This window comes from Carlito syrichta, unplaced genomic scaffold (genome assembly GCF_000164805.1).
Source record: "Carlito syrichta isolate Samal-C Ts95f unplaced genomic scaffold, Tarsius_syrichta-2.0.1 Scaffold309239, whole genome shotgun sequence".
In the NCBI taxonomy this organism is placed as follows: Eukaryota; Metazoa; Chordata; class Mammalia; order Primates; family Tarsiidae; genus Carlito; species Carlito syrichta.
The window spans coordinates 375388-395732 of NW_007253335.1; the positions used below are offsets into that span (position 1 = coordinate 375388).

Here is a 20345-nt window from a genome sequence, read left to right on the forward strand (position 1 = left end):
GGGGACACAATGTCTTAGTATTAGGAAATAGTTTTGACCTTACTCTTAGCATCTTAAGAATTGCAAAAAATGTGTGTGTCCAATTTCTAGAACCCTTGATCTGTATAATAGAATATTTAATATGAGACAAAAAATATATTATGTAAAATATTTTCTAGCACTGAAAATATCCTGATTTATAGAAGACAGCCTACATCAATAAATAAATAAGTAAATAAAGAAATAAATAAGAAGATACCTCTAATATTTTACAAATATATACCTCAAGATGGTAAAAATACAAGTAAGTTATTTCTTCTTTTGGTTTTCTGCATTGAGATTTTTCTTCTGTAATCAGAATAAAACATACTTAACAAATATACACATATTACCTCTTTATAGTCATCTGTATTTTCCTTCTCAAACCTGAATGTTTCAGCTCAGTAGGTTTAGGAAGGATCCCTGAAACATATCAGTGATAAGGCCTTAGTTTTGCACAGCTCTAAATAAGGCCTCTTGTAGATTGTCCTTGCCTCTCAACATGTGGTCTGTAGACCACAGCACCAATGTCACTAGGGAGCTTGTGAGAATCGTGGACTTTTCAACCTCACTCAAGACCTACTGAATCAGGGCCTTCACCAAGACCCAGGTGATTCATGTGTACAGTAGAGTTTGAGAAACCCTAGAAATATTAGAATGACCTGGGAGCCTTAAAAGGGGGGATCAGTGTGGTAGAGGGCTGCATTTTTGTTGTTGTTGTTTTCTAATGCTCCCAGGTGATTCTGATGTATATCTAGGGCTGAGAAACTGCTGCTCTAATGCAGGGGCCTGGCTGCTAGCTAAAAAAGAACAAGATTGTCACGACCAACCTCCACCTGTTTCAATGCAATGTCCTCCCCCACTCCCACCCCTGCAACATGTGGTGACTGCCTTGCCAGTTGACAGATTCTAGAAATTTCATAGGAACAGGGGAACTGGATGGAGAAAATAACTGGTGCTTTAGTCTGTTTAGGCTGCTATAACAAAATTCCTGAAACTGGGTAATTTATAAATAATAGAAATGTATTGTTCACAGTTCTGGAGGCTGGGAAGTCTAAGATCCAGGTGCCAGTATGGCTGGGTTCTGGTGAGAGCCTGGGTCGTAGACTGCCTTCTTCTCACTGGGTCCTCACATGTAGAAGGAGCAAACTGTCCCCTCAGACCTCTTTATAAGGGGCTAATCCATTAATAAGGGTTCTGCCCTGTTGACCTGATCACCTCCTCAAGGATCCACCTCTTAATACTATTGAGGCAGGCATAGTTAACAAGCTTAGAAGTAGTTGAGCAGGTTTTCTTGAGCAAGTCTAATTTAAAATAGGGTAAATATTCAGACATCTTTCTTATCATGACCTTCACCTGACTGACCTGGCATATCAGACCTGACTACCTTGCAGGTTGGAATGTGGAACTACCAGTGCAATAAATCACAGAAACAATAGGGTATTACACGACATGATGTTCTAAGAAAAGCCCAAATCTAGTTAGGCAATAATTTTAATTATTTAGAGAAAGTCTTTGTGAGGTTGAGGAATGGTAATCAAAACTTGTGACCAGCCGGGCTCGGTGGCTCAGCCTGTAATCCCGCGCTTTGGGAGACCTAGTGAGTGAATTGCCTGAGCCCGCGGGTTTGAGACCTGCCTGGGCAACTTGGTGAGACCTCATCGCTACAATAAATCAAAAAATTAGCCGGGCGTGGTAGTGCGTGCCTGTAGTTCCAGCTACTTGGAAGGCTGAGGCGGAAGGATCGCCAGAGCCCAGCAGGTCGAGGTTGCGGTGGCCGGGAGTGGCCACTGCCCTCCAGTCTGGGCGACAGAGTGAGACTCCAACTCAAAAGACAAACAAACAACAAAAAAAAAAAACTTGTGACCAGATACCTGCAGCCCTCTGCACTTAGCTCATGGTTGTTTAATCATCACTGTAAAAGTATATAAAACTTCTTGTTAAAGGCAAACATGTGTTAAGGGACCCATGCTCTCCCTTGAGCATGTCTTTTTCTTTCGAATAAATTATTTCTTAAACTTGGACTCACTGTGGAATTCCTTTCTGTGACTAAGTCAAAGAACCCATAGAGCAATGCACTGCATCCCACCCAGCATCACTATCACAGTGGGATTAAGTTTCAACCCCAAATAGAGGTTTTGTACCTACACTATCCAATGTTCCAAAAATTCTACTTTTCATGTCACCTTCATTCCAGATGATGTGGTTACTAGTCACCTCAACTATTAACCCTTGCCATTCAACAAGTTTTTGAGTGCCTAGCATGTGCAGAAGACTGGGCCACAATTTCAAGACTCTCTCCACTTGACCTTGCTGCTGCTTATAAGCACTTTCCCCACTCCTGCAGTCTGGAAGCTCTGACCCTCTCTATCCTCCCCAGTAGAATAGGCTTTATTACTCTCTGCCCTGGAATATCTCCCTCCACTCTCTTGGAGGGCCCAGGTTAAGCTTCTCCTCCTCCTAAAGATCATCTTCCATTAAACTCCTATGTTCTGCTCATTTCTCAACCAGCATTACCTTGGAGGATATCAGTTTGGTTCTTAATGAAGTCTATAATTTCCACATGTGTGGGGTTTCCCCTCCATCAGTTTACATTTCCTCAGAAACCTACAGAGTGTACACAGGACCTGAACATAGAACTTCTAGTAAACGTGACCTACCAATTCAAGGGACAGATGATGCACTCACCCCCAGTACCATGCTTGCAGCAAGGAGGCAATGAACTAGTTGGCAGATTTGGTCACAAAGTAACAAGACTAAAGACTAAGTAACAAATCATAAAAATATGGCCTTTTAAAAAATAAAACTTTAATCATTCTGACAAGTTCCATTTAAGATAGTTTAAGTACAGAATATGGCACCACAACTTTTAATCATAATATAATAAAGCAATTATGTTTAAAATGTGTCAAGACTGTTTTCAAGAGCTTAAAGCAGACACAAAGAGCAAGCCCCATGCCACTTTCAGATGCATCCATTCATACATTATAACAAGGCACACACATACAAAGTAGTGTATGAAACTCAGAGTAGTCCTACTATTTCCAGTGGAAAAACCAGCAACAAGAGATCAAACTCTTGAGGACTAATCCTGAGCTTTTTTTTTCTCTTACCCAAATTTCTAACTAAAAGGTTTGGGAAGTGATGCCTGATAAGAACTCCCCAAACAGGGTTTTATTAACCTATTACCCTATGTACTGAAAAATCTGTTTTCCAAACTGACTACTCTGGCATAACATCACATAACAAATAAAGAAGAAAAGCAGTCTTTTATGGCCCTGCAGTCCCTTGGGGACTCCCAGACCGTGGGAACCTTGTAAGATACTTATCTATCCTCTCTGTCACATATAGGATTTCATCTACATATCAGTGAACCTGGAGTTCCCTGCCCCCTTATCTCAACAAAACATTGCCTCTACTAGTTTCCAAAATTCCTTAGATAGGAACCATAAATTATCAGTCAAGAAATCTTCAAATCTATCTATGACCTGCAAGCCCCCACTCAGAAATGCCTCTCCTTTCTGGGTCAAACCAATCAAAATCTCACATGAATTCCTTTACAATTTCTTGTAACTTCCTAAAATGTATATAACCAGACCACCATTCAACCACAACGGGCACACATTTTCAGGACCTCCCAGGGATGGGTGTTCCCAAGCTCAAGTCTTCAAGTTTGGTTCAGAATAAAGCATCTTAAAATAGTTCAGAGTTCAGCATATTTTTGTCAACACTCTATATTAGTTCCCTAGGGCTACAGTACAACAGAAATTTATTATCCACAGTTCTGGAGGCTAGAAGTCCAAGATCAAGGTGTGTGTAGGGCCAGTTCCTTCTGGAGGCTCTGAAAGAGCACCTGTTCCAGGCTTTTTTTCCTTGCTTCTTGGTTTGCTGTCCATCTTGGCATTCCTTGGCTTATTCATGTTTCACCCCCATCTCTGTCTTCATGTTTACCTGGCATTTTCCCTGTATGTGTGCCTATGTCCAAGTAGCCATTTTATTTATATTTTTGAGTTGGGGTTTCACTCTGTCACCCAGGCTAGAGTGCAGTGGCCTGATCATGGCTCACCACAGCCTTAACACTCTGGACTCAGGTAATCCTTCCACCTCAGTTTCTCAAGCAGCTGAGCTACAGTCTTGTGCCACAACATCCAGCTAATTTTAAAAAAAAATTTGTAGAGACTAGGTCTCTCTATGTTTCCTAGGCTGGTCTCAAACTCCTAGCCTTAAGCAATGCTTTCACGTCAGCCTCCCAAGTTGCTGGGATTACAGGCATGAGTCACTACACCCAGCCCAAATATCCGTTTTAAATAAGGCCACCATTCACACTGGGTCAGGGGTCCAGCTGACTCTAGTATGACCTCATATAAATCAATTACATCTGCAACAACCCTATTCCAAATGAAGTAACATTCTGAGATCCTGAGGATGGACTTCAATATGTGAATTTTGGGAAGACACAATTGAACTCATAACAAACTGCTAAAGTGCAGGTCACAGTCTCCACCAACTTTAAAATCAAGGTTGCAAAATCTCAAAGCACAGCAAACTTCAGGTGATCCATACCAGGCTTTAGGGGAGATATAAGGAAGGTTTTCTTTGTTGTTTCAGTACAGTTGCTTGTTTGAAGTGGAACTGCTATGCAAACGAGGACCCTGGGACCTTGGATCATAAAATCCTCTGCTCCAGTGGTGAGTGTTGCCCCTGAAAGGGATGGTGCAGAAAACCCTGTCCTCCCACCCCATTGTCACCTTGAGGAAATAGTGCCTCTGCCTCACAGATAAGTTGTTTTAGACCATCACCATCATTCTCTAGAAACCATATCTGAGAATTGGTGGGAGAGGGGCTCAGCTTCAACCTGCATACACTCTGCTAAAGTGTCCTAATAAAATCCCAGCAGCAAGATATGGACATATGAGGAGGGACCCCAAAAAACAGAATTATTTTTAGGAGGGCGGGCCCCTTGTAGTATAGGCTTCCCCTGCTACGGAAGTGTTCTAGAAACTCATCAGCATCAGTGTACCAGCTAGCATTGTTGTGAGAGGCTGCATTCAAGCTTCAGTGAATTTTTCTGGAGATTCTTTCAATGGTTTGCCCATTTCATGGTGGGTGATTTATGAGCACACCTGCCCACACCGTGATACGTACCGAGCAGTTTTTGACTAAAAACGGCATGACCCCCGTGCCCCACCCTCCCTATTCATCCCATCTCACCCCGAGTGACTTTTCTTTTTTGTTTCTCCCGATGAAAAAAAATTCCTCAAAGGAAAACGTTTTGCTGATGTGGAGGAGGTGAAGCAAAAAACGACAGAAGCACTAAAAGGCATCAAAATTGACAAGTATAAAAACTGTTTTGAGTAGTGAAAAAAACGTCTCGATAGGTGTATTGCACCCAACGGAGAGTACTTTGAAGGTGATTGAAGTTTAAATATGCAAGAATACACAGTTTAAAAAAAAAATTTCCTGTTTTGGACTGGTCCCCCTTGTAGATAGTGATGAGAGCAAAATGTCCTGTTTCCTAACTTTCCAAAACAACCCATACCACGTTCAGGAGGGTGTAAAAGAAACAACCCCTTCCCGCCGCAAGCAGACAACAATAAGCGGCACCCTTCAGGTCTCTCCAAAGCTCAAGTGCTGAACTTACCTAGAGTCGTTTTAATCGTGCGGTCTCTTCCAGCTCGTCAGGAGTGGTTTCACATGCTCGACACCAGAGGGCAGGCCATTAAAACGTTCCTGCTCAAACCAGTTCTCTGCAAAAGCACAGGCTGCCACGGGCCACAGGAGTTGTTCCAGATTTAAGAGGCTCGGTCCCCCGCACAAAGCGAGGTGCATATTCAGGGAAGGGCAACACCCCGGAAGCACCGTCTGGCATGCAGGCCATTGTTTTCGTTTTGGAGTCTATTTACATGACAGTGTCAAGCCCCTGAACCAGCCTGCTCTTCCTGCAGATTCAGTTTACTTGGGACTTTTTCTAAATGGAGGAATAAATTGCAGTGGCCAGTGTGGGTCCCCAGGGTTTTATTTGGGGCTAATGGGTATCAGGAGGGGACTACATCAGCATCCTCCCGCTGATGGCAAGTTTACAAAGAACCACTCAGTGAGAACACTCCAAAGGAAGCTGTACTTAGTCCCTCAGGTTAAAGAGGCCCTAACAACTGGAATTCTATGAACTCTGTATCAAACCCCCACAAAGAGGAAGGCTCCGATGAGTCTGAGGATCCCATTGGCCCCAGTGCGGATTTTCTGTAGATTTCACTGCCATCATGATAATGACAGTGCTAATGTATTTCCAAGCAAAAGTCTCATTTTCTTTTTTTCTCCTGGGTTGGGATCTTGCTCTGTCACCCAGGCTGGAGTGCAGTGGCACTATCAGGGCAAACAATATCCTCAATCTTCTGAACTCAAGCAATCATCCCACCTCAGCTTTCACAGTAGCTGGGACTGCAGATATGTGCCACCGTGCCTGGCTAATTTTTTTATTTTTATTTTTGTAGAGAATGAGGTCTTGCTATGTTGTCCAGGCTGGTTTCGAACTTCTGGGTTCAAGTAATCCTCCCATCTCAGCCTCTCAAAGTGCTGGGATTAAATACACATGAGCCACTGCGCCCAGCCTATGTATAGATTTTCTGTAGACTTCATTATGCCATCATGACAAAGCCAGTGCTACTTCCAAGCAAATGCTGCTATTTTCCTTCTCACTCAAAGATCAGAAAGCAGCATCTAGAAGCAGCTCATTGGCCTCACTAAGGAGGGCTGGCTGGCCACGACACTTCACCGGCCTCTGTTTGTAGAGAGGTTCCCAGTTCTTCCTTGGCGGTCCAAACAGGATTTCCCTAGAGAAGGAGGGCTTCGTGGAATAAATGACAAAGAGAATTAGAGGGGCCTGCCAGGTCACTGGGCCCCACCCCTTTTTATCCAGCCCACGGGCTTCCCAGGGAGCCTGTCCAAGCCGGCGGAAGCAGATGCCCAGGGAAGCTCCAAACTGCAAAATCACTCCAGGCCTGCCCACACAGACACAGGGACATGCTGGATCAAACACTTTGCATAATAAGAAAAAGTCAAGAGGCGCTTTAAGAATCCCCTTAAGGAAGGACGACTGGGACCTGCAGCAGGAAGAAAGCTGAAAGACAAGTAGTGGTTTATTATTGCTTGAGAGAAGGAAGAGGAGAAAGTCAATGCGCTTTTTTCAAGTACTTCATGATGTGCAAAATTCTTTTTAATTCCTGAGTCCATTGCTTAAAAACTGTACATTTTTAAATTACAGAACTAGTGATGTTGTCCAACAACCAAAATAAAGAGAAATTGAATAATCTTCCTTTAAAGTCTACCATCTACACATTGAAGAAACTTCTGGCAAATTTTTGAGTTTTGCAGACAACATTCTTTGACTTCTGAGCTGTCAGTTTTTTCCTTTGTTGGCCTAGACTTTACAACAAGCAAGGAGGGCCAATTACTTCATAGAGATAATAAGAAACTCAAGAAACAGGAATTGGTCATTTCCAATCACCACTGGTAAGTTTCTTTAAAAGCAAAATAAATTTTTGTTTCAAATATTCAGGGCAGTAAGGCAAAATGTTTCTCAAGCAAGTTTGACACTACATCGTCAGGGTCTCTGAGTACTATGCGAACCTTACATTTTCTCATTCCACCTTTGAAACGTCTTTAAATCAGTTTTAAAGACAGAAGTGGCTCAGCCTGTAATCCCGTGCCTTTGGGAGGCTGAGGTGAGTGGATTGCCTGAGCCCGCGGGTTCGAGGCCTGCCTGGGCAACTTGGCGAGACCTCATCTCTACAATAAATCAAAAAAATTAGCTGGGCGTGGTAGCGCACACCTGTAGTTCCAGCTACTCGGACAGCTGAGGCGGAAGGATGGCCAGAGCCCCGCAGGTCGAGGCTGCGGTGGCCGGGAGCGGCCACTGTCCTCCAATCTGGGCGACAGAGTGAGACTCCAACTCAAAAAAAAAAAAAAAAAAGACATAAGTCTTCTGTAGTGATAATTCACAATGAAAAGCCATTTAAGTTGGCATATGTCAAATAGGTTAAGATTCCTGCTCCAAGGAACTGGGAGAAATTATTTTCTTATAAAAATGTTTTGAAGATTTTCAACATTTACTCATTCACAATGAGTCCCAAGTCCCAATCTGCATTAGGTTTTCATGGAAACTTTTAAAAAATACATACCCTGGCTGGGCATGGTGGTTAATGCCTATAATCCCAGCACTTTGGGAGGCCGAGGTGAGAGGATTGCCTGAGCCCAGGGGTTCGAGACCAGCCTGGGCAACACAGCAAGACCTTATCTCTACAATAAATAAAAAAATTAGCCAGGTGTGGTGACACACACCTGTAATCCCGGCTACTTGGAAGGCTGAGGCAGAAGGACTGCCTGAACCCAGCAGGTAAGGCTGTGGTATTTATGAGTGTGCCACTGCACTCCAGCCTGGGCAACAGAGTGAGACTCTAACTCAAAAAACAAAAACCAAAAAACCTTAGGTCCTCCACTCCAGAACTGCCTGGAGATCTGTATTTCACATGGTCCCCAGGTGATGATAACCAGTGGACAATGACATCAGGGCTAGAGATTTCCTACATACCCCACAGGCTGTGGCCCCTATATCTCACATTCAGCAGCACAAGGAGACCTTTCTGTCCCTAACCACCAACCACACAATCTTACTTCTCCCTTCCTGTCCTAGAGAACTAGACCACAGCAATGCATCTCAATGTGGACAAGCAGAAAAAGCATCACCAAGGACTTGGCAAAATACAAATTCTCAAGCCCTACCCCAGACCTACTAAATGGGAAATGCTGGGGATGGGACAGACACAGTCAGGTTTTGGTTTCTGTTTTTTGAGTCAGAGTCTCACTCTATCCTCTAGGCTGGAGTGTAGTGGCTTAATCATGGCTTACCACAGCCTCTAACCCCTGAGTTCAGGCGATCCTTCTGCCTCAGCCTCCTGAGTAGCTGGGACTACAGGCATCCCACCACATCCAGCTTTTTTATTTTTGTAGAGACATGGTCTTGCTATGTTGCCCAGTTTGGTCTTGAACTCTTGGGCTCAAGCAATTCTCCTGCCTCAGCCTTCCAAAGTGCTGGGATTACAGCCATGAGCCACAGTGCCCAGCCTCACTGTCATGTGTTTTAACAAGTCCTCCTGGTGATTGTGACATAGGTTAAAGTTTAACCACTGGGTTAGAAAATTTCACACTTTCAAGAGAGAAGTAATAAAGAAAGACATAACTCCATGGAAGGTAGAACCAAGTTTATTAATGACAGCCTTTATTACAACCACTCTCAAGTGTAAAAAATAAAGGGTGATTAATTAAAATTTAAAATTCACTTGGACTTGCTGTTTTACCTTTCACTGGATGTGCCAAAGGGTGGGACTCTTGCCTGATTCTTAATCAATTGGTCAGATGGAGTTCACCGGAGAATGAGGTAATCAACAAGAAAGACAGAAGTGACCACCGGAGAGCTCAAGTCTCCTCTATGTTGGAACATGACATTACAACATGACAACCGTGGGGGAGGCAGAGATGAAATAAAACCTTTCAGCCAGAATATGGCACAAACACTTCTACGTATACAGAAACACACACACACACATGCAGAGTCATACACACACCCAAACTGTGGAGACGAGATTGGAAAAGAATTTCTGTCCTTTTTCTGAGCAGACAGACAGACACATTCATCAGCCACCACAATGCCACACATGGCTGGAATGAAATCTTTCTCAATTTCCACAAAGCGTGCAAGCTGGCTGCCCAGTTATGTGCTGGCAAATGTGTCCCCACTGTAAAATGGGCCTCTGGCTTTCCCAACATTCCACAGACTGATATCTGCTCCCCAGAAGAGCAACATCTGGTGGATACCAGTTAGGTTAAAATCTGGGAGGAGGGAGGATAAAACTCGTCCTTCCCACCTAAAGTGGGGGCAGGGGCGGCAGCACCTGGAAGTGGTTTCCCACCTTGTGTCACAAAACACTTGCCCCGGTTCAATGCGTTCCCCTACAAAGTATTTGTGCTTTGATACTATCCTGATGGTTAGTCTGCAAGAAGAGAACTGAAAGAGCTCTGGCCATGTACTATTTTCTTTTTGTTTTTTTAAATCAAAGCAAACTAAAACCAGAAGAAGAAGAAGAAACCCATTAGAAGCTCTTTGACTGTGTCAACATTGTTTTGGAATTGGGTTTAATTCCACTCAAAGAGAAAAAGGGGTAGAGTGCAGAAGAGGCCACTCAGATGGACACTGGAAGGGACTGCTGAGTCCATGGACACATCTGTGATGGCACAGCTGGCCTCTTCCCAGCCAGGCTGGGAGGACACACCACAACCTCCCCAGGCCACGAACCTAGGAAATAAGTGCTAACCAGATGACATCTTTAAATGTAGAAAAGATGGTGGAAAAGGGAGGTGATGGGTTCAGATTCACAGGTCATGCAGGTTAAGATTATATCAAAAAGTATTTGAGTTGAGTAAGAAAACACTTGAAAATTTAAGAGGACCTGTATCATAGCATTCAGTGTTGGAAGACAAAAATCAAAACAAAACAAAAAACAGAACAGAACGACCCAGAGGATTCCAGAATTTCCAAAGAATCCAACAGTTAATTTGGTAGGGGTGGGATAAGGGAACATTTAATTAATACCTCCTCATTAGCCTCATTTTTCTTCTCGAATTTCATTGATAAATAAAGCTCAGGCTACTTAGAAAAAAGATCAGTCCTGCTAAAATAAGCATCATGAAGTCTTCTGATGCCCTTGCTCAGTGCACATAGAATCCACAATTTCTCTTCTAAGGAGACACTCCAGGATAGACCAAGTGTGCCCACCCAAGTCACTTGCTGAACAGCATCACAGATGCTGAACCTGATGAACTGTTTTCTTCTTCAGATGATGGTTGCAAGAGTCTTGAAAGGTACATGGAGGGACACCAGCAAACCACTGTCCTTCCAGGAGAGAAGCAGAGTCTTGGAAGAGATGCACTTATCTAGGGAACAGAAGGCAGTCCAGTCCCTCTGAGGTGTGATGAAGAGCGGAACTGCCTCTCCCAGCCTTCCAATGACTGACATAGAGGACAAGACTGTATTTTCCACAAACTCAAGGACACCTGGATCCCCCACCCTCCGTTTTTTGCTTTTTTGGTAGGCATTCAACCATCCATCAATTCATGGCTACAGTAGAGATTCACGGCGCAACAACTTTCATACTGGTTTTTTAAAAAAAATTCTGTCAGTGAGCAGCATTTCCCAGTTTTATATTCCCTCCAAAATAAGTTCTTGGCAGCTCCATTAGGTGAGATTGCAGGATGCCTTGGTGATTAGGTCCGTGCGGCTTGGATATCAGTTCGGCACGCGGGAGGTCGCGAAGCCTGGGTCTGTCCAGTGTCTTGCAGCAGCGGTTGCAGGGCCTCTACCAGCTGGCCCTGACAGCTTCAATATCACTAACCAAATTCTGGGCCAGGCATATCCCAAAAATCTGAGAAAGAAGAAAAAGTGAGTCAAAAGGGATGGTCTTAACTTCATTAGGCTTTTCCTGGGTCATTGTGTCCCATTTTTTTCTAATCTTAGGTTTTTGGAATTTGAGATATAATTCATAGATGGCAAAATGCATCCTTTAAAAATGTGTATAATTCAGTGGTTTTCAGTATATTCACAAAACTATGCAATTATCACCATCTGCAGAACATTTTCATTACCCCCAAAAGAAACTCTGTACCCAAGAGCAGCCATTTTCATTCCCCTATCCCTACAGGCCCAGAAACCACTATTCAACTTTGTGCCTCTACAGATTCGCCTATTCTGGACATTTTATATCAATGAATCATATAGGGGAGGGTCTGACAATTCAGTTCATGAACTTGCCACCCTGTACTTATGTTCCTGCAGCACTATACAAACAACTTGATAAGGTTTCATAACCTTGGTATATCAGTGTCTCATAGCTGTGTTCATGTCGATGTGTGGTGGTGTCTTGCTGAGTGGCGTTCATTATTGTTGTTGCATTATTGTTTGGTTGCAAGAATGTTGGAGCTTGAATTAGAGCAATGAACAAACAATAAATTTCTTGTTAAACTTGGCAAGAATGGAAATGAAATCAGAAGCATATTAGTCTGGGTTTATCAAAAAATTAGGCGGGTGTGGTAGCACATGCCTGTAGATCCAGCTACTTGGAAGGCTGAGATGAAAGGATCACCAGAGCCCAGCAGGTGGACACTAGGGTGTCCGTGAGTGTGCCACCACACTCCAGCCTGGGCGACACAGTGAGACTCCAACTCAAAAAAAAATCTCAGGATTTTCCTTCTTGTGTGTTTCTGTCTTGCTTCTTTATAGTCCATGATGCCAGTTGTCAGTATAATAAAACCAAACTGGTGGGATGGGAGCAGATTACTCTGCTCCTTTTCTAGATCTTTGAGTTGTACATCATATCTGTGGCTGACCATGCCACATTTGTTTAACCTGCCTGTTAAATTCACAACAATTTTCCCAACACTGTGATCACCAGTGATTTCAAATTCACCATTGTAACCTTGCTTCATCATCATAGTTAGAAACCGGATGATGACTTTGGAGCTTAGCCTAATAAAAACCTGGCATTTGCCTCTCTTTTTTGGCACTGTTGATGCTCTTGACAGCATCAGCCAGGACAATCTCACACACCATGATGGAAGCATGGAAATATGGCAGAAGGAGTGTGTGTACCAGTTCTTGAGTAAAGATATTTTGGGGGGGTACATTGTTTTGGGCACATTCTTAGGAGAGGAATTGCTGGATCATATGGTAACTCTATATTGAACCTTTGAGAAACTGCCAAATTGTTTTCCAAAGAGCCTACACCATTTTTACTTCCTCCAGCAACACACAAGAGTTCCATTTTCAAGAGTTCCATTTTCTCCACATCCTTGCCAACACTCACTTGTTATTGTCTGCCTTTTTTATTATAACCATCTTAGTGGGTGTAAAGTGGTATCTCATTGCTTATTGTGGTTTTGATTTGCATTTTCCTAATGACTAATGATGCTGGCATTGAGAAATGTCTATTCAGTATTGAGATCCTTTGCTTTTTTTTTTTTTTTTTAAAGACAGGGTTTTGCTTGTTGCCCAGGCTGGAGTGCCAGTAGCGTCATCATAGCTCATTGTAGCCTTGAACTCCTGGGCTCAAGCGATTTTCCTGCCTCAGCCTCTCAAGTAGCTGTGACTATAGGCACATGCCACAACTCCTGGTTAATTAAAAAAAATTTTTAGACCGGGTGCAGTGGCTCACACCTGTAATCCCAGCACCTTGGGAGGCTGAGGTGTATGGATTACTGAGCCCAAGAGTTTGAGACTGCAACTGGGCAACATAGCAAGACTCTGTCTCTACAAAGAATAAAATAATTATGCTGGACATGGTAGAGGTGCGTGCCTGTCATCTCAGCTACCCCAGAGGCTGAGGTGGAAGAATCACCTGAGCCCAGGAGGTCTAGACTACAGTGAGTTGTGAACATAGCACTCCAACCTGGGTGAAAGAATAAGATACTAACTTAAAAAATATTTTTTTTAGAAATAGCGGTCTCACTATGTTACCCAGACTGGTCTTGAATTCCTGGCCTTAAGTGATTCTCCTGCCTCAGTCTCTCAAGTAGTTTGAATTACAAGTATAAGCCACTGCACCTGGATGCCCATTTTATTTTTATTTTTTGAGTTGGAGTCTCACTCTGTTGCCCAGACTGGAGTGCAGTGGCCGCTCCTGGCCACAGCAACCTTGACCTGCTGGGCTCCGGCGATCCTTCCGCCTCAGTTTTCCAAGTAACTGAAACTACAGGCGCGCGCTACCATGCCTGGCTGATTTTTTTGATTTACTGTGGAGATGAGGTCTCACTGCCCAGGCAGGTCTCAAACCCGCGGGCTCAGGCAATCCACTCACCTCAGCCTCCCAAAGGCATGGGATTACAGGCTGAGCCACGGAGCCTGGCTTGGATGCCCATTTTAAAATTGGGTTTGTCTTTTTACTATTGAGTTGTAAGAGTTCTTTATATATTCTAGATATTAAATCCTTATAAGATAATGACTTGCACATATTTTCACCCATTTTGTGGGTTATCTTTTCACTTTCTTGATGGTATATTTTCAGCTCAGATTTTAATTTTGATGATGTCTAACCTATGTTTTGTTTGGTTGCATATGCTTTTGCTGTTATATCTGAGAAAACACTGCTTAATCTGAACTCACAAAGATTTACATCTATGTTTTCTTCTTGACCTTTATAGTTGTAGCTTTTATATTTAGGTCTCTGATATATTTTGAGCTAATTTCTGTATATGGTGTGAGGCAGGGGGTCTATATTCATTCTTTCACATATACATAGATCCAGCTTTCCCAGTACCATTTGTTGAAAAGACTGTTATTTCCTCCATTGAATGGTTTTGGTTCCTTTGTGAAAAATTAGCTTACTATAGATATATGGGTTTATTTCTGGACTTTCAATTTTAATCGACTGCTCTATATGGATAATCTTACTCAAGTACACACTATCTTGATTATTGCATAGCTTTACAGTAAGTTTTGAATTGGGAAGTGTGAATTCTGAGCTCTTCAACTTTGTTTTTCATTCTCAAGTTTGTTTTGACTATTCTGGGTCCCTTGCATTTCCATACAAATTTTAGGATCAGCTTGTCAATTTTTTCTAAAAAGGAGGTTGGAATTTTGATAGGGATTGCATTGAACCTATAGACTAATTTGAGAACTGTTGCCACCTTAATAATATTAAGTCTTGCAATCCATGAACAAGGATGTCTTTGTATTTATTTAGGTCTTCTTTAACTGTATGCTCTTAGGAAATTATTACACCAACAACATGAAGAATCCAGCTCTTGAAGACCGGTCAGAAGGAAAAGTGGTTGATCCTCTGCTGCCCAGCACCTTGGCAGGGTGGTCCAGAGACAGACAGGGATATGACAGCATGTGAAACTTCCAAAAACTCTGACATTACCCCTGAGTGCTACTTCTAACTGTCCATGTCTAACCCACTGCCACAGAAATGATGAAATGCAGCAAGCAACTACTGACCGAATAAAGTTCTCCATTTTGAAAAGAACAAAGGGTTTCCCTAAGTAGTGATGATGCCAACAAAATGTATACACATTTTAAGAAATGTTATCTTTTTTTTTTTGGGTTGGTGTCTCACTCTGTAGCCCAGACTGGAGTGCAGTGGCATGCTCCCAGCCACTGCAGCCTTGACCTACTGGGCTCCAGCAATCCTTCCGCTTCAGGCTTCCAAGTAGCTAGAACTATAGGCACGTGCTACCATGCCTGGCTAATTTTTTATTTATTGTAGAGATGAGGTCTCGCCAAGTTGCCGGGGTGGGTCTTGAACCCACGGACTCAGGCAATCCACTCGCCTCGGCCTCCCAAAGTGCTGGGATTACAGGCTGAGCCACCGAGCCTGGCCACGAGATGTTATCTATGTATTATTTTTAGTTCGCTATAATCAGAAGTGTCTAGATACTGGTGGTAACCACTTTAAGCACCTCTTGTGAATGCAGAAGTCAAGCGTGACTTGTATTCGTCTACAATTTTAATACAGTTTTCCCCTTTCTTAAAATGTGTATACATTTTTTGGCACCCTCTGTGTTTCAAGACAGTAGCCTCTAAACTCAGAGCTTTAGTAAAATACAAACCAAATAGTTTATGTCTGTCCTCTAGCCCTCTAGTGTATCTTGAAAACTATGACATTACGGTGATTAAACAAAGCTCATGACCTGGCAAGGGGCTCTCCCAGGACATCATCTCCCCATGTTAGCCACAAAGGACCCGTGTCTTACCTGCAGTAAGGCAATGCCTATGAAAATACCAGCCACAATGGTTAAATTATCCTGCAACCACTTCTCAAACTGGGGCACACAGCCTTTTGTGTAGATGACAATCTGCTGGTCAACTTCCTTCACAAGGGAAGAGGAGAGCATAGTGTCACAAGTACAGCACAGTACACATGCCAAAGCTGCTCCAAACACCCTTTGCTAAGTGACAAGATGAGATTCCACTTACTGGTTTTTGCCTGGCATCATAGCCACACTGAGTGTTGATGACATCTTCCTGGTGAAGAAAGAAAAGACAAAAGTGAAATTCACTCTTACTAGATGAAAAGCCCACCTACGAGTAGGCAGAAGACTCCTGTTAAGTGTCAGTAATAAGTGTGTATCTGGGCACACAGGTCACAGCAATGGGTCAAAACTTTATAGACATTACCTCACATCATTATCCTAATGATTGTCAGAAGCAGTTATTAAAATAAGCCCTATTCTACAGATGAGAAAAACTAAGGTTTGGGGACTATCAGAAAGGACAGCAAGTTTATCATGCGAGAGGTTCAAGATTCAAAGTGTTGCCAACCTCAAGAAGAAGCCTGTGGGTTTAGGGAACTGGAGACACAGATAAACACCTAGTTAGAGGATACAATGATGATCTTCATTCATGCTCTTTGGAGGGGACTTCTACTTTTTAATCTATATACTTCTGTATTATTTAAATGGTTTTTCAATAAAAATGTATGACTTGAATAGTTAAAAAACAAAACAGTTTTTTTTGGCTACGTGTCACATGGAAAGCCTGATGTCTCACAGGGTCTGACCAGAAACATGGCTTCCACTTTTTAGGTTGGTTTCTTTTTCCCTGGGTACGGGGCAGACTTTATTAGCTTAGCATTCAGGGATGAACAGTCACTACTCTGAGGAGCTGTAGTTGAAAGGGGAGGCATTCATGCCTTCTGAGAATCTTTAGGATTCTTCTGGTGGACTGGGAATGCGGGACAGGAACTGGAGACAGGGAACATGTTGCGTGGCAACTGCCAGTCAGTGCAAGGCTGCCTGGATGGGCACCCCAGGCTCTCATGGGGCACTCTGTTGCCATTTGGCCCTCCTCAGAAGAGAGAGAGAGAAGAATGAACTGGTGGGGAAGGTTGGCTTTCCTAGCGGGATCTCAGAGCCAGGGCAGCATAGTCCTTAGAAATTCAGCCCCCTCCTTCAGACTAAGAGAAAGGGCCCAGGTGGTCCCCATGGGCAGCCTGCTGGGAAGTTCTCCTTTCCTATCCCAAAACCATGGCCCCTTTTCAAAATCCCCCCCAAGTCTCCACCTTGAGGAGAAGCACCCTCTTGAACTTATCAGCAGCTGTTGCTTATGTGGGGGGCAAGAGCAGGTCTAGGGGAAGACATTTGGGGATTGCAGGGTCAGAGAAAAGCTGAGGTGGACAGGAAAGGTGGCAGTTAGGAGCACAGAAAGACATGCCAGAAGTAACCTCCCAGGCTTGCCATTCTGACACCAAGAGAGTTGCATTATAAGTCATGCTACATGCCAGGCACATGATTTGACCCCAAATATAATCAAACCTGTAGCAAAAGGGAGTGGTTTATGAATGGACTTTATATTTTTTCTTTGCTTATATAAAATAAAAATTGCAATTACTGTAGTCATAATGACTTCCAAGACTCTGGGCAGCTATGGTCTTCCTACAAAACAGTCTGGCCCCATCTGGTCTCAAACTCTCCTCCTACTCCTAATATGTCCCTAAATCCATTCCAGGAAGGAAAGGGTTATTGGCCAAGAGCTTCCAGATGAGCCTGTCCTCATACAGAAGGACTAACAGGTGACACAAGCAGACTGCCTGGGTCTGATGCTCAGCTCCACCTCCCTAGCAGTGTGAGCTTGGCAAAGTTACTTCCAACCCATGTGCCTTGGTTTCTTCATTTGAGAAGGGAGGATAATGGTGTATCTGTTGGTAGATATGTTCCTGACTTCAATGAGCCAACATACATAAAGGTTTAGAAAGGGAACCAGCATGTACTGCTAAATTAATGCCAACGATGATGACTCCTACTGGGAAGATTTGAGCACTATATCCCCTCCAGGAGCTACAGTGAAGCATTGCCAGGTAAGCTGAGGTTTCAAGAAAAGAACCAGGCTGCCAGTTCCACATACACCCTCAGCGTGCTGTGCAGAGCAGACCCATGGTTGGTGGTGTTCACTTACTGCGGGGTCTTTAGTGCAGCAGGAGAATGGCACTCCGCATCGCTCTCGACTTGCATTGGAATCTGTGCAATTGAAGTAAATATTTAGGTTCCAATCATCAGCTCCAAAAGCCCCACAGCACTGCCACTAGAGCAAACAGGAGAGAATTAGAACATCCCAACTTGGAGGCAAACAGGCGCCTACACTCGCACCCATCAAACGACACCCAGCTTCTGCCAGTTCTGACCTTCTCTTCTGCCTTGGATTTTATTTTTAAGCCAAAGTGAACCTAAATGGCCCCTATGAAAGTCTCCAAAGTAATTAAGGCAGAGGGTTTGTTTGTACGGATATGTTGGCGTGCGATTTAAACAACTGATGTGACCCGGGCATTGGGGGGGGGGAAAGGCAGAGCAGTTGTCCAGCAGGCCCATCAGAACAGATCCGTTTGGCTTGGGCCCATTATTCCACATTATTCCAGAAGGATAAACAAGAACATTCTAGTTAAGCAAGACACTAACAACAGTGGTAGTGTCTGAAGGAGGCAACAGGAATTGTGGGTGGCCTACCTAGAGGCTTACTTTTATAAAGTTTTGATCTCTACATTTTAATGATTTTGAAGAAAAAATTAGTTTTGTTGAGGTATATATAACTGACTTATAATAAACTGCACACTTTAAAGTGCACAATGTGAGAAGTTTTGACTATGTATACATCACAAAACCATCACCACAATCAAGATGGTCAATACATCTATTACTACCAGACGCTTTAGGGGCATACTCTTCATTACATTGTTTCTGTTCTGAACTTCTTTTTAAACAAACGTATGTGTTACATTTTCAACTTTAAAAAATCAGTCATCTGATTACAATGCAGTGACACGAGCTGTTAAATTCAGTGGTTCTTAAACAGGTCTGAGTCATAAGCCCCTTCCTTGCTCCCCTAGGCTGAACTTTCTCTACTTCTCCGAGTAAAATAACTTGTCAAATCTCGATCATTTTAAGGCTTTCAGGACCAGTAGCTACTTGAAAACATTAAACTCCATGACAAAAAAATAAAATCACTTGAAGCAGCATTATTTCCACATAAAGCAGACAGCACTTCAAGAGAGCGTGTACATGCATGTTCTTCAAACTTGTCTGGTTCTTCCAGGGCTTGAGCTGTGCATCTCAGGGTTTCCTTACAGCGCTCCATCTAATGTGTCACGCAAACTAGTCAGGAATAATGCTTGGGAGGTGTGAGCTTGCATCCATCATGATCTAATACAACGGTGAAGTCGGCTGAGGAGATGAAACAGGGCTTCATTTCACACCTGAGGTATTGCTTACTCCAGGACAACCACTGCTGCCACTCAACAAAACCAACACAACCCAGCTCATTGCTGAGCACATAACGAGGGGGTGGCCTCCTCCCTCATGCTGGGTGCCTACGTGGCCATGGCCTCCCTCCACCACAGATGGAAAACTGTCCAATCCAAAGGAGGCCATTGGTCCCTTGGGGTTCTGCCTGACCGCCAATCCTGCCATACAAATTAATGCCACAGACCCACTGTCCAGTTCTGCTCAGCCTATCTGATTTTTCAGGGCAGGAATATAAAGATGTGCAAGTCTGTAGGATACTAACATCTTAAACCTAATATGAAAATCATGTATGTCGCCTTTGAGTGTCATAATATCCCCATGAGTTAAACAGTAGCTAGTCTTGTTTCCATTTTACTACTGGGGAAATAGGCAACGGTCCCTCAGCTAATCAGGTTTTGGCACTAGACCTGTGTCTTTTGGTCCCTTGTTTATGCCATTCTGCATTTTGCATAAAATAGGACATCTGCCACTTTGTATAGCAGGAGTCATTTCACAGTCATCATCAGGGATGTGGGGGGTGGTTGGGACTCCATACAGATTCTTCATTTGTCAGAAGCCACGAGGCTTTAGGAGTTTCTAAACTTTTGGTTTTAACAGCATGTGCTGTGATAATATATGGATAGGTATATTTGTAAGAACTTTGTAGACAAATATTCTGTTGCTAGGTATATTATTACAAGCTGTGACATATTGAGGATTTATCAAAAAAGGAGCAAGGAATAAGAAAGAATCCAAACCGGGCACGGTGGCTCACATCTGCAATCACAGTACTTTGGGAGGTGGAGGTGAGTGGATTGCTTGAACCCACAGGTTTGAGACCAGCCTGGGCAACATGGCGAGACCTTGTCTCTACAATAAATTTTTAAAAATAGCCAGGCGTAAGCCGGGCACGGTGGCTCAGCCTGTAATCCCGCGCCTTTGGGAGGCTAAGGTGAGTGGATTACCTGAGCCCGCGGGTTCAAGACCCGCCTGGGCAGCGAGACCTCATC

General features: G+C 43.4%; 1 protein-coding gene across 1 annotated transcript in view; it reads right to left on the bottom strand.

Annotated features, from left to right (window-relative positions):
• Positions 1-9260: 9260 nt before the first annotated feature.
• TSPAN5 (tetraspanin 5) overlaps positions 9261-20345 on the bottom strand; it is a 58372-nt gene continuing 47287 nt past the window's right edge. Inside the window, exons 6-9 of the mRNA XM_008067000.2 lie at positions 18017-18142; positions 16040-16087; positions 15817-15933; positions 9261-11492 (exon numbers count right to left, since the gene is read on the bottom strand). Of these exons, the coding sequence (XP_008065191.1) occupies positions 11427-11492; positions 15817-15933; positions 16040-16087; positions 18017-18142 (357 nt within the window). The 3' untranslated portion in view covers positions 9261-11426. The remainder of the gene's footprint in view (positions 11493-15816; positions 15934-16039; positions 16088-18016; positions 18143-20345) is intronic.